We start from the raw sequence: 13,178 nt of genomic DNA, 5'->3' as shown, positions 1-13,178 counted from the left end.
TGATGATAATGTTGAGATAGAATAGATAAATAGAATCCTAATCGTATGATGATGCCCGATCAGGAATGCCCGCTAGACTTGCCGGAAATAGACATCCGGTTCCTCCCACTTAGATGCCTCAGGTTAGCACAGGCTTCGGACAATTACCGAGCTGAAAGACAAACAGTGCAAATGTTGTTGTATCTAGCATCAAGTCACATGACTCGTCATCACTGCCCACGATTATATATAGAAACCAGGATAATCCTCAAATTCATAGGTGAATGCCTTTCATAATCTAGATCTAGAACGAAATATAAGAGAATATCTCTATCTCCATCGCTGCGACGCTAAGTAGTGACATATAAATAGCGATTGTGTGTCAGGGTGGCTTGGCTGGGATCTACTGTTCACCTGTCTTGTTTCGATGGGGAACCATCAGTATCCCTAATTAATACCTTTATCTTGATTTAAGTTGCAGTACACTTAAACAATCCAGGGGAAAAAAGTAAAGAAGTAATCAAGGCATTACATTCTCTAACCCCGGCGAAGGTACCACCTCTGATGGCAAATTACAGCCGATGATGGCCTGTCCGTTTCGTTCATTGGCGTACCCAGGATACCTCTTGTATTTCATCCACCGCATATAGAGAGACATAATTATTTCAAATATTGACATTCTCCGTAGTTGTGGCTCCATGCGTGGAATTACCTGATCTTTGACCGGCCAACAAGCCATGGTAAGCACTAATTTACCTAGGCTACTACTAGCTTACCACTAAGCGTAGCATTGAATCGCGCAGGGATAGAGTCGAACTAACAGCTCACAGCCTTGCCTTACCATTCTTTGTCGTCTTCCTAAACTCTGCCCCACTCTTATGAACGCGAGTATAAGTAATTCCCCAAGCATCCTCAGCCCTCTGCTTTTTATGATCCCACCTCTTTCCATCCTTCAACTAGTAGCTACTACACAACAGCCATGTCTGCCTCCAAGCCCGTGATTCTCCTCATCTCAGGAGGCTGGCACGTTCCCACCTCATACGACAAGCTCACCAACCTTCTCAAGTCATCCGGGCACGAAGTCCACGTCCCCGAGCTACCCTCAATGAACGGCGCGCGGCCCCCAACAGCCGATCTAGAAACCGACACAACTGCTTTTCGCGAATACGCATTGAACCTCGCCAACGCTGGCAAAAATGTCATTGTGATCTCTCATTCCTACGGCGGCCAAGTAGCTACCAATAGTCTTTCGGACCTAGCAATCTCAAACCGCAGCAAACAAGGCCTACCTGGTGGAGTACTTCATATTGTCTCACTCTCTTCGTTCACCATTACTGAAGGGCGAAGCATGTTTGACATCGTGGACCAATTCGGTCACGCGTCGTTGATGCCCGTGGCATTCGATTTCGCGGAGGATGGAACGTGCGTGGACCGCGATCCTAAGGGTCTGCTTGTTACGCCTGGTCCGGATGAGTCTGAGTCCGAGGTAGAATGGTATTTGGGGACCCTCCAGCGGTGGAATGGCAAGTGCATGTACCAGCCTATTACTGCCGAGCGAGCTGCTTGGAGGGATATTCCTGTAACATGTGTCTTGTCGACTAGGGATATGACTGTTCCTGTTGACTACCAGAGGTGGATGGTGGAAGTGATGAAGAAGGAGGGGGCAGAGGTTGAGGCTTTTGAGCTGGATTCGGGCCATTCGGTTGATTTTAGTAAGGCGAAGGAAGTGGCTGAGATTGTGAACAACGTGGTGACTCGCTACGAAGACAAGTGATGCGATTGATTACAATATAGATAGCTACGAGGCTCACTCGGCTTATTGAAAAAAAGACGTAGAGGGGCCTTTAATATACGAGAATAGCTTTTTACTTTTTAGGATTCACTTGAAAACTGCCCTGATGCGGCTGAATACCGATAACCACGTTAGGCACTAACCCTCAACATTCTCCTTACCGGTGCGATAGCCTGCCATCTCACGATTCGTTTCAAAATCCCCATAGCTCCCGCGAATAGTTACGCTCAAACCAGTCTTTATCCCCATAGGCTGGTTCGGTTTCGCGAGTTGAGCCGGCCTGAATCGAGTTGCCCAATAACATATAATCAAAGGGAGCACGCCATCAGAATCTAGTCTATCATAATGGCACATCCCCCACGCACCAGTCGATGTGGCCCAGACCAGCCAGCCGCAACTCAAGAGCTAGTCTAACGCGCCGACCCTTGTCGTCTGAAATTGTGCTCATCGCCTCGCAGGACTAGGCTACAATTGCCCCACGCGGCGCAGGAGGTGTGCATCACCAGCCTGACTTTGCAATTCTATCAATTAAACCATTTGCATAAATTCTCTCAATCCAGGATTTTGTTAATTCTTAGTTGCGAATTGTTAGAGAGAAGTGCTTGTCTAAGCTGACTTGATCTTCGGTGTTGGTCTCATTTCCCTCGGAATATCCGACCTTCCACTATCAATGGAGTTGCCGTAAACACCTCTCTATCCCATTTGCTAGTATTTTGACAGTTTGTAAATCCTAAAATGGCAATCTCTAACTACTCCAGCATCCGCCTTCACATATTAAGTTCTATCATATATCAAATTCCTCTCCCCGCTTAACCCCTCAAGCACGTCTCTGCTCCCTCCCCTTAGTGAACCACACCACCACATAAACCAACATAAACTTCGTACAGTAAAAGCCCACAAAAACCGCCCAATTCCACCAGCGCTGCCCATACGAATAATTCAACGTGTCCAGATACTCATCACCGACTGAATACGGACAATATGAGCAATCTGCCGTCGCGTTCGGATTAACGATGTATGTGGGGTAACCCCGCAAGAAGGCCGCCGTATACTGGCCACAAGTACTGCCTGGCGGGGCATCAAACACGACGAGATCACTCGAGGAACACTCAACCGCAACGCTGTGAAGGACCGAACCGAGCGAAGCGCCGAAGAAGTAGCGCATAGGATCAATCCAAAACAGCCAGGGGCGTTAGAAATCGTTCAGGTATGCATGGAGAGTCAAGACTCCAGACACAACCTAATATTAGGATGACCCAGAAGAGGGAGTTAGCGTATTCGCCTAGAGTAGCGGATGGGAAGAGCGCAGCTAGAAGGTGGGAGTGCCCGTTCCAAAGATACGTCCGGGAACCTGGTCCACTTGTCGTGCCAGGGCCACAGCACTATGTATTTCTTCCTGCAAGGACACCTTGCGCTCTGCACCGAGTCAGATGCCCCCTGCGCCAAACCCGTTGGCCCCCGGTCGATCAAAAGTGAAAGTTGGATCCGTGCCAAATTCAGCCTTGATGTAGTACATCTTACCGACTTCAAGGAGTAACTCTCCCTTCTTCAACTGTGCCAGTCCCAAAGAAATTGTCCCCATGGATCTGCTTCGACGCGTTGTCGATGATACACTCCCCATCAATAAACAGTTTGACTGTGCCAGCAACACAGATACTAAATTCGTACTCCGCAGTTACATCAGGCGTAAATGTTCCACTCAGATCGGCGTAGTAAAGGTAGCCCTCGATATGAGGATTTTTGTAATTCATCAAGAAGACCTCAGATCGGCCGACATGGCTCTGGTCGACTGCATTGCGGTTTGGCGACCCTGGTGAGTCAAGATAGACTGTCATGTCGAAGCCCGGTTGACCTGACTTTGTCTTCGTAAGGTGCGAAAGGGGCGGTAGAAGCGTACACCCTGGAGCCCCGAGGGCATACTTGGCCTGCGACACCCGTGCGTGAATACCCTTCAAGGGACTAATAGCATGATAAGGGTCGAGAGCGGCCGATCCTCCTCCGCAATATGCAGCGAATAACGCGTTGGGACCAATGACAGCCGTGGTCTTGTCATATTTAAACGGGAAAATGTCCCTCTCATTCTTCAGCATCACAATGCTCTCTGCTGCAGCGCGCCGCAATTGGGCCGCTGTCTCTGGTGTGTCAAGCATCTCCTCAGGAGCATTCTCTGGAAGATTCAGGACTCGTGCGCGTTGGATGAATTTCAGCACTTCCCGAAAGCGATCGAGCAGCTCGTGTGGCAGAAGTCTGTCAGAGCTAAGAGCACTAGTGATCACCATCCCCGTAGCAGAGAAGGGCAAGGCATTTCTGGGTCCAAGCCAGCACGAAGGGCTTCGGGCGAACGCTCCTCCTTCTTCTTCAATCCACGAAACACTGGTAAACCGCTTCACCGGCTGCTCCCTGTTTGGGGTCTCCAAGAACATTTTAACAAGCAATCCCCATTGTCCAGAACGCACGATCATTGGGTAGTTATGTCCACTATACCGTGATAGAAAAGAATGTATGTGTTTGTGCCATTGCAGATGTGTATCGCTACTTTTTTGAGTGGTAAAACAGCAAATACAACAAAGAGAGTCAATTTATTAACTTTTGTCAAAAATGGCCGCCCGCTCCTGGCCCTAACAAACATCTACGCAGCCGTGGACTCGGCGTGGCTTGGGTGTCTGACATTTCCCAACTATCCGCAACATCATCATCAATCACATTTCCCTGGCGAAATCGACTAGGAATACCATCTGGTCTTGTGGTATGCCTATCCCGAAACGAGTGTTTTCCCGATCGAAGAAATGGCTGTGGTATTCGACGGTAAACAGGTTATCCTTGTAGCGGAAGAGGAGAAACCGGACGCTGATGGGACAGCCTAGGAAAACTACTGTCTACCTCACCTCTGAATCTGATAGAGTCGCGTCTGCCGACGGGACCTCTTCCGAGAAGCTGGGTTGATCAGCACTAGTCTTTCCCTTTTGTCTCCCCGCCATCATTCGCTTATTTGATCGGCATGGCCATCCCCACTTTACCAAAGTCAATGCTTTTCCTTACTATAGTCTATTCTGCTTACCATCGCTATGGTCACCTGACGACTTAAGCATTGTTATTTTGAAGAATATGTTGGCTAACGGGGATGCGGGAATGAACCGGTTCTATCGGATCAAATTGTGTAGACTACAGTCACAGAGGAATAGACAATACAATGTTCCGTAATTGTATGCGGATAACTTCATTGGAACATGTCATCCCGCTGCGGGGTTTGTTACGAGCACGCAAGAATCGCTGCCTCTTGCGGGAGGGGGCTTGGCCTTTTCTAGAGGCCTATAAACTCCCTTGTCAACTCCCTTTTTACGCTCTTGTTTCCATCTCACTGTCCATAAGTCTACAGACCTCCAACGAATTCCGGGAATTCCTAAAACAGTGCATCGACTTTACCTAAGGTTAATGTACCCATCCTTGACGATGATGAGAAATAACGGGACTGATCAATGTGCTCTCAGCACGCATCATGCGCTCACCCTGGCCTATCTCAGCCTCCATGATGCTGCTACCACTGGTAGCAGCTGACTGGCAATTCAAGTCGCGCCCTGATCTGGCACCGCCCAAGCTGAATATTACCATCCCTGCAGCCGCAGATGTGGAGAAGGGGTACCTCTTCGTTGCTCCTTTTGCTGGTATCGCAGATGGCCCGGGAGAAATGCATGGCCCTCGCCAGGCATCTCCTTACATCTTTCGGGATGATGGCGAGCTAGTCTGGTCCGGATACTCCTACTACTCCATCTGGGCAACCAACTTTCAGAAAGCCCGATGGAACGGCAAGGATGTCCTATTCTGCTTCGAGGGTGACCATAATCCGGCTTATGGACATGGTCACGGCCATGTCACCTTCCTAGACCAGCACTATGAGACTATTCGTGAGCTGCGTGCTGGTAACCATAAGATTATGGACAAGCATGAGTTCCACGTGATCAATGAGGAGACGGCTTTGATACAAATCTACCAACCCGTGCCAATGGACCTCACTCCCTGGGGAGCCAGTGCGGAGCAACAGTGGATCGTGGATGCCATCATCCAAGGTATAGAATCCATTTGCATGACAGGATAATGCTAATCAGGGTGACAGAGCTTGATATTGCCACTGGTGATGTTCTGTTTGAGTGGTCCAGCTTGGATCATGTCCTTCCCGACGGTTAGTTCTTCCTCCTTCACAGCACACGCCTGCAACGAACTAATCTCTCTCAGAGGCAATCCTCCCCATCAACCCTGGCCAAGCAGGCGCTGGCTATAACTCTTCGGATGCATGGGACTACTTCCACATCAACTCCGTGGACAAAGACACTGACGGGAACTATCTTATCTCCGCCCGTGATGCCTGCGCCGTACACAAAATCAACGGCAGCAGCGGCGAGATCCTCTGGCGTCTGGGAGGTGTCAAGTCCGACTTCGAACTAGGCCCAAACGTCAACTTCTGCTTCCAACACCACGCTCGATTCGTTTCCAAAGACGGTGACTCCGAGATCATCTCCCTGTATGATAACTCTGCTCACGGCACCGAGAACGGTCGCGGCCATGAAGTCCACACCCATCCATTCTCACAAGGAAAGATCATCAAAGTCAATACTGCCACCTGGAAAGCATCCATCGTCCAAGCCTTCCAACCACCCGATGGCCTATTGTCCAAGTCTCAAGGCGGCACCCAATTGCTACCCAACGGCAACGTCCTTGTGAACTGGGGCTCTGAGGGTGCATTGACTGAATTCCGCCCTGACGGCACTCCAATCCTACACGCCTACATGGACTCGGGCTTTCTGGGAGAAGGTGTCGAGAATTACCGTGCTTTTCGGTATAACTTAACTGGACTTCCTAATGAGACGCCGGCTATCGTATCTCTTCAGAATGACGAGGGTACGACCCTTTATGTCTCGTGGAACGGTGACACTGAGACAAAGGTCTGGCGCTTTTATAGCGTGGTTGATGAGTACGGCTCGCGCGAGTTCTTGGGCGATGCGAAGAGGACTGGCTTTGAGACTGCGCTGTCACTTCCAGGTCGTGTCATTCATGCAGTGTCTGCAGAGGCTGTTGATGCCAGGGGAAGGGTTTTGACAGCTACTGCTGCTGTGAGAACTAAGGCCGAGGTGCTACCTCCGAAGGCAGCTTCGGTCGGAAAGCACGAGCATGGGGCAGTGCAGTCTCAAGTCCAAATGGGAGGTCCTAGCCACTGGGAGGAGTACATGATCTTGAAGTTGGATCGTTTCTCTCGGGGATGAGGATGGGCCGTTCACTCCTTGAGGTTCTCCCTTAAAAGTCAAACGTCGTGCGGGTGGTGCCTGTTTGTTCAACCAATGGCACCTAGTGGCAACTGTTGTTAGTGATAGTGATGAAGATGGCTGGTTACTTTCTGGTAGTAGTCTAAGAGTTAGCAATATGAATTGTTGGTGACGATGAGTCTCAGTGTAGCCCATAAACACTCCATATTTCCGCCCTTATCAAATGCTACTGCCACTCTAATCTCAGCGCGACAATATTTTCACATATTAAGTCGCTTCTTACTCCTAAACCCCCTGACTAAAATCATACTCATTTCCAAACCCCCGATTCAAATACCTTTCCAATGCCTGCTCCTCCGACACCCAATCAACTGGAACCTCCAAGCTCGTCTCCCTCTCCACCGCGGGCCTCAACTCCTCCGCAAGCTCCAATTCCATCCTATTCCGATACCACGGCGCGAATTGAACTACACAACAATCTTACTCAGCACCAGCCCACCCCAACCAAGTAACCAAATCCAAAAGGGGAAAAAATAAATTTACTTACTCATAGCCAACATAACCCTCACATCTTCCGTCCGATTCCCCATGCCCGCATGCCAAAGCCTCAAATCTCGAATCACCAACGCCCCCTTCGGTACAACAGGCTGACAGGGCATTCTCACAGCGCGACGTTTCTCCACCTCCTGTACCTTGATCCGCCCACTAGCTCGATCAGTGCCATGCGCTCCCTCCTGCACATGCAGACCCGAGTCCACGTGTGTGCCAAGCCAGATCTCTGTGGATCCGTTTTCAGGAGTCATAGTAATCAAGGGGACGTTAATAACGTAGGCGAATGGATGCGATGGATGATCGAAATCCGCGTCGGTGTGTACGGGCTGCGAAGTGGGGGGACAGGTACTGGTTGGTGGCATGGCAGTATTACCTGAGCAAAAGGTCCATTTAGGACGGGGACCTAGGGCTGTTGAGGTAATTTGAATGGCGAGGGGGTCTGTGGTGGTTTCTTTAGCAGGAGCAGATTGGTATGCTTAGGGAGAATAGTCACGTACTCAGGAAGATATCTTTGTGAAAATATTCTCTTGTTGGGGGTGGATCTTGTTGGATGTTCCCTGGGTTGTAATTGTAAGGGCTATTCTCTTTTCTGGATTGCAGGGTGTAGGCGTCTTGGATCATTTTTGTGTTTAGGTGGTCGAGGGGGTCGTGTGGAATGGCGTTTTCGATGATGACTAGGCCGTCGTGGAAGAGGGAGTAAATGGCGCTTTCGAGATTTTGTGGGGTGAGTTTGTTATTTTCTAGTTCGGTCTTCGATGGTCTTATGGTACGTGGATGGGATGTTGGTTGCTTGCAACGGTGGTAGAATTGCTTTAATGAGGTTTGTATTGTCGGGGTGAGTCGTGGTGTCCGACGGGCGAGACCAGACGGGAATCTGTACATCATGATGATGCCGAGTTTATATATATGGCGGGGGAGGCTTTAGCTATGCGTCTATGTAAAGTGACCCCACCTAACAGATATCACTTTCTAGTAGAGCTCGGGTATGCCAACCACGGTAAGGTTGTGGGAATATCCCCAAGCCAACGAAGAAGGGCAGTTCAGGTGACTCTCAATATACAAGACAAAGGGCAAGAGGGGAGGCCGTAGTTAGGAGGGCATATAGCAATGGATATATATGTAGAGGTACAATCATTGCCTAGTACAGAGACTCGGTAGTGTAGATTGACAACTTTTTGTGAAAGAAACATGGTCAGATCTGAGACGAACGTGGATGTGCTCCCAGTCTGGGGAGGTTGATAGGTTACATTTGCATTTCCCCGCTTCTTTCTCCGCATCCCGAGGCACAGCAAGTGCTGGAATAGCGCCATTGCACGGACGGAAGCAAGTCACCTCTGAAATTATGACGCGTTAATTCCCATAAAAAGCGTTGTATTCGGTTTTTCCTATCAGATAACCTGGACTGGGTTCTGATGCAGAAGTATTTGAAACGAGAGCAACCATTTTACCTTTATGTAACAAAACTCATTGTACTCTACCAGTAAGATGGGCTTGTGGTTTAGGGGTATGACGCTCCATTCGCATTGGAGAGGTCCCGGGTTCGATTCCCGGCGAGTCCACTTTTTGCTTTCCAGTTTTTTCAAGAGCGTTGCGCTTTTATTTGCTTAAATAAGTACGTAAATAAAAGAACAGCCAAACAATAAGTCCTCGATGGTCTAACGGTCATGATTTCCGCTTGTCAATCTAACCTGGGAACAAGCGCGGGAGACCTGGGTTCGACTCCCAGTCGGGGAGATGTTTTTTGTTACTGCTTTTCTTTCATCTCCTTCTGCTACAATACAAGTCTGGCTCTTAACGAGCTGCTGAATTATGTGTCACTGGCCTGGTCTCTGTGAGTGGTCTGGCTTCATCCCAAATGACCTCCCGAAACTCTTCACTTTTCCATTGCGAACGAAATTTCAATCACCTAGAAATTGCACCGTTCAGGAAGAGTATTATCGCAATTTACTTTTTTAAATTCCTTCTAATTCTGTGCTCTGTGCATTACGGAGACCCGTTCAATATGAGACAAGTAGCATACAACTTTTTCCGCTACTATCATAGCACAAATAGCGATCAGAATTATCTAATAGAAAACTTACTTGATCAGGTTGTCTGTCATACCTGAATTTCGATCTATTTATGGGAACAACGCCCATTCCAGTAGCAAAAATATCGTCATAAGACAAAGGTGCTTCCTGTATAGCACACCGTGGGTGGCCGACCGAGTGGGAACATAATACGTACTATGCCACCTTGAAGTTGACTCGTCCGTTGAGCATCATTCTATACAATCACATACTCTGGCGTCAAGCAGACCCAAACGAGCAGTGAATGCTCGAAAGCCCCTGTGAACTGAATACGAATAATTTGCAGCTCTTTGTAGCCCTAGAATGCGTGCTGTGCTATGTTTGTCTGAAAATAAACACCAACCAGCATGGTATGAAATTTCAATAAAGTCAATAACAATGAACACTTGAGGTTCGGAGCCACCGGTTGATCGAAACGGTTTAATACTTTTACGGTGATTGCTTGATATTAGTCGACAAGGACCAGTACATTGAAAATGTGGGCTTGGTGTTGTGCAGCGATTTAAATGCGCCCGTTGACTCCTACAGACCATGCTTATTCTATATTCTATACAACAACTACAGTACCTGTTTCCATGAATCTGAAACTTCAATAGAATTACCAGTGTCAATCTGAATAGCGCACATATGAGAAATACAAAAGAGAGAGAGAGAGAGAGAGAGAGAGAGAGAGAGAGAGAGAGAGAGAGAGAGTGTGTGTGTGTGTGTAAAAGAAGGCCCGAAATAGATGAAATCCCCGAGACTTGAGACAAAGGAGATGCAATAACAAACTTTTTCTTTCACAAGCAAAAACACAGCAGAAATGTGGGAATAATGGAATCAACAAATAACAACGACAGCTTCAAAAGATAAAAGAGACACATAGCGAATGAAATTTGCCATGTCAGTTGACCTCGCTCCGAAAATGTTCACTTCCAAGAACTTTCCTCGTGCAACACCGTGCAGCAAAGCGATCACAGAGGGTCTTTGCGATCAGGCCCTATTCCGTCAACGGAAACGATCGATTTCCACCTTCCCAAAGTCGTGGCCATGGGAGGAAGTTGCCCTGACGTGGATCTTACTTCTTTCAAGAGTAAGGCGGAGCTTCACATCAATGGTGTCTCTACTTCTTGTACCTCCCGAACTTAATGCGTCAACGAAGTTGCAGAATACATGGCCAATGTTCCGGACATCTGGTTTTTGACCAGGATTCATTTCATACGGGGCACAAAGATGAGGAAATGAAAGTCCTTCGAACCGTATATCGCATTGTTTTGTCCGGCCATAGGCCTCGGTACTGCATCGTAGATGTTGATAACTGCGAAAGGGAAATCTTGGAACACCCGGCAGGTAAATGTGGCGGTTCGCAATTCGCCAATTGAGCACTGGTCCCCCTTGAGGAGAGAAACGTCACTATCAGAGCATGTTTGCATAGCTGGGTACTTTCATTGAACTCACCACTTTGAAAACCCAAGAGACGGGAGACCCCTGAGGCGCTCGAGGTTCTTGGTTATCGAGGTCCATGGCACCAACTGGAGGGCCAGAGGACTCAACACCGTAATGACGGTCGAGCTGTTCAACTGAAAGAAGGTTCCTGCGCGCCCAGCGGGCAGCGCCTTCAGCTACAGCAATCTCTCTAACTCATGGATCACTGTAAGACAATGTCAGGTAAGAAGGTAAGGGTAGTCTTACGGCGTTTGGTGTCGGTAGACCGTTATCTGCGAGTTCGCGAAAAGCCTTTGAATGGCGTTATAAAGATAGACAGAGTGTGCCGCCGCGCCGGATACGTAAACGTGCTGTGTGTTTGTCAGTGCCTGAATCGATAAATGTGCGAAAATATGTCAGTAAGATAATCAGTACTCCATACCTTGATTACTGGGCGTCCAATCAAGTCATGTGCTCGATTAATCTGCGCTGTCAGAACATCGCAGATTGTCACTATGAGAGGATACTGAAGGGCAAGCATATCGACACTGTTACTATTTGATTAGATTTATTCCCCACAAAAAGCCGACAGAGGAAAGGTAGGCGGGAAAGGGGGAGGGGGAAAGCAGCAGACTTTGTGAACTCGAACCTGTGAGAACCTGTCGATGTAGGATATTGTATATCCCCAATTTCTTGACCGATGGTGCCTTCGAAGTCACGTTTGGCTGACTCAAAATCGCTCATTAAACGACCAGTTGGGGAAAAGACTGAGCGCCTCAACTTCTTCAACTTCAACTTTTCAGACGCGACAGCGTAGAATTCCCGGTCTATCATAGTGCTACCCCCCGAAGGATCTACTCGACTTCAGGGTGTGTTCGTAAATGTGGCGATCCTGACGGGGGAGACCTACCTGTGTAGTTGCTTACAGTTCTGTAGTCCCCGATCTCTTTCGGGTGGATGAAGTAGGTGCCAATATCCTGTATGTGGTAAGCCAGACTTTCAAAGGGTGACAGAGAGCTGGATATATCCTTACAAGCGTTCCACCTCCACAGTCACAGACAACGACTCCATCTCCCGCCTAATACTAAAGTCAACATGCACAATACCTTCAAGATGTGGAAACAAAACAGCAGCGTAAGAGACACACCGGAATCAATGGATCACATAACATCGTTGTCAGTGCTGCTTCTGGCTCAGAGAGGACGAGAGGGTCGTCTCCAGCAATTCCGCGAAAACCTGCTGCCCGGGCGGCTTTCTTCATGGAGCTTATAGCTACTTCCGACCATGTCGCCGGTACAGTCAGAATGTATGCAAATGGCAATACCCCAAGATCGTCGTCATTGCATTTTCTCTTAATGTGAGTTTCCGAATACTTCCTGAGGCGGCCCAGGAAGTCTCTAATGATACTGGTAGGGTCCCTGCCTCCAGGCCGGTGGAAAATTCCCACAGAATCTTTCCACTGCTTGTTGTCATCGGCGATGATCTTTTCCGTTACTTCAGGTTCTAACAGAAGCTTAACCCAGGAAGAAGTTACATGATCTTCGGTAATCATGTATCCCCATGCCTCGTTTTGGAGGACTCGCTTCTTGGAACTGTACGCGATGCGGGTCGGGACACGCGTCGAAGGGGTCTGCGTTCCGGGCCAAGTGTCGATAAATCTCACATTCGTAGAGTCTGGATGAATCCATGCAACACCTGCTCCGACTGATCAGTGTCCATGCCCAAGCCTTGCTCGACCAGCTTGGGGTTCCAAAAGTCTTACTCGTATGAGTAGTTCCGCAATCCACGGACACAGCGATCATCCGAGTACGTTCCATGGTCATTATGGCGTTATTCGGGGGACCAGTTCAGCTAAAATTATGTTGGTTTGGACACAAAGATATAGGGTAGATAGGAAACCAAAGAAAGCACAATTTAGACAAGGGAAAGTATTGAAAGTGGTTTTGGAGAGGGACGGAGGCAGCCGCGAACTGAGTAGATTGAATATAAGTTATATTGCTTGTCCAACTCTGAGAAGATCTAGATTCAGCTGCCGGCCTTCATGAGTGAGACAGAGGAGTAAGTGTAAATCTGTCGAAGCGAGTGGCATGCGCCCAAATGACGGGCCCGGACCCCTATGATTCTGTC

General features: G+C 48.5%; 5 protein-coding genes and 2 non-coding genes across 7 annotated transcripts; 4 read left to right on the top strand and 3 right to left on the bottom strand.

Annotated features, from left to right (window-relative positions):
- Positions 1-958: 958 nt before the first annotated feature.
- On the top strand, positions 959-1,753 carry AKAW2_61286A (alpha/beta hydrolase; the record flags this gene model as incomplete). Its single annotated transcript, XM_041680861.1, has 1 exon — positions 959-1,753. One exon carries the CDS (start codon positions 959-961, stop codon positions 1,751-1,753), a length of 795 nt encoding a protein of 264 aa, XP_041546784.1.
- A 1,544-nt stretch (positions 1,754-3,297) lies between these two features.
- On the bottom strand, positions 3,298-4,194 carry AKAW2_61285S (uncharacterized protein; the record flags this gene model as incomplete). The annotated part of the gene is made up of 1 exon (XM_041680860.1): positions 3,298-4,194. The coding sequence occupies one exon, from the start codon at positions 4,192-4,194 to the stop codon at positions 3,298-3,300; it is 897 nt and encodes a 298-aa protein (XP_041546783.1).
- Positions 4,195-5,267: 1,073 nt separating this feature from the next.
- On the top strand, positions 5,268-7,026 carry AKAW2_61284A (arylsulfotransferase family protein; the record flags this gene model as incomplete). The annotated part of the gene is made up of 3 exons (XM_041680859.1): positions 5,268-5,835; positions 5,883-5,948; positions 6,002-7,026. 3 exons carry the CDS (start codon positions 5,268-5,270, stop codon positions 7,024-7,026), a joined length of 1,659 nt encoding a protein of 552 aa, XP_041546782.1.
- A 285-nt stretch (positions 7,027-7,311) lies between these two features.
- AKAW2_61283S (uncharacterized protein) lies at positions 7,312-8,463 on the bottom strand (the record flags this gene model as incomplete). Its single annotated transcript, XM_041680858.1, has 3 exons — positions 7,312-7,493; positions 7,574-8,017; positions 8,076-8,463. 3 exons carry the CDS (start codon positions 8,461-8,463, stop codon positions 7,312-7,314), a joined length of 1,014 nt encoding a protein of 337 aa, XP_041546781.1.
- Positions 8,464-9,065: 602 nt separating this feature from the next.
- Positions 9,066-9,137, top strand: AKAW2_t60033A. The gene has a single exon. It is a non-coding gene; the product is annotated as a tRNA-Ala (tRNA).
- Positions 9,138-9,222: 85 nt separating this feature from the next.
- AKAW2_t60032A lies at positions 9,223-9,312 on the top strand. The gene has a single exon. It is a non-coding gene; the product is annotated as a tRNA-Asp (tRNA).
- Positions 9,313-10,837: 1,525 nt separating this feature from the next.
- Positions 10,838-12,874, bottom strand: AKAW2_61282S (Hsp70 family protein; the record flags this gene model as incomplete). The annotated part of the gene is made up of 9 exons (XM_041680857.1): positions 10,838-11,020; positions 11,085-11,262; positions 11,319-11,422; positions 11,494-11,599; positions 11,686-11,905; positions 11,962-12,028; positions 12,085-12,129; positions 12,199-12,746; positions 12,814-12,874. 9 exons carry the CDS (start codon positions 12,872-12,874, stop codon positions 10,838-10,840), a joined length of 1,512 nt encoding a protein of 503 aa, XP_041546780.1.
- Positions 12,875-13,178: the final 304 nt, after the last annotated feature.

The sequence above is a fragment of the Aspergillus luchuensis genome, chromosome 6 (genome assembly GCF_016861625.1).
Source record: "Aspergillus luchuensis IFO 4308 DNA, chromosome 6, nearly complete sequence".
NCBI classification, from domain to species: Eukaryota; Fungi; Ascomycota; class Eurotiomycetes; order Eurotiales; family Aspergillaceae; genus Aspergillus; species Aspergillus luchuensis.
Note: the sequence above shows the minus strand (reverse complement) of the source record. Positions and strands in the feature narration are given on the sequence as shown.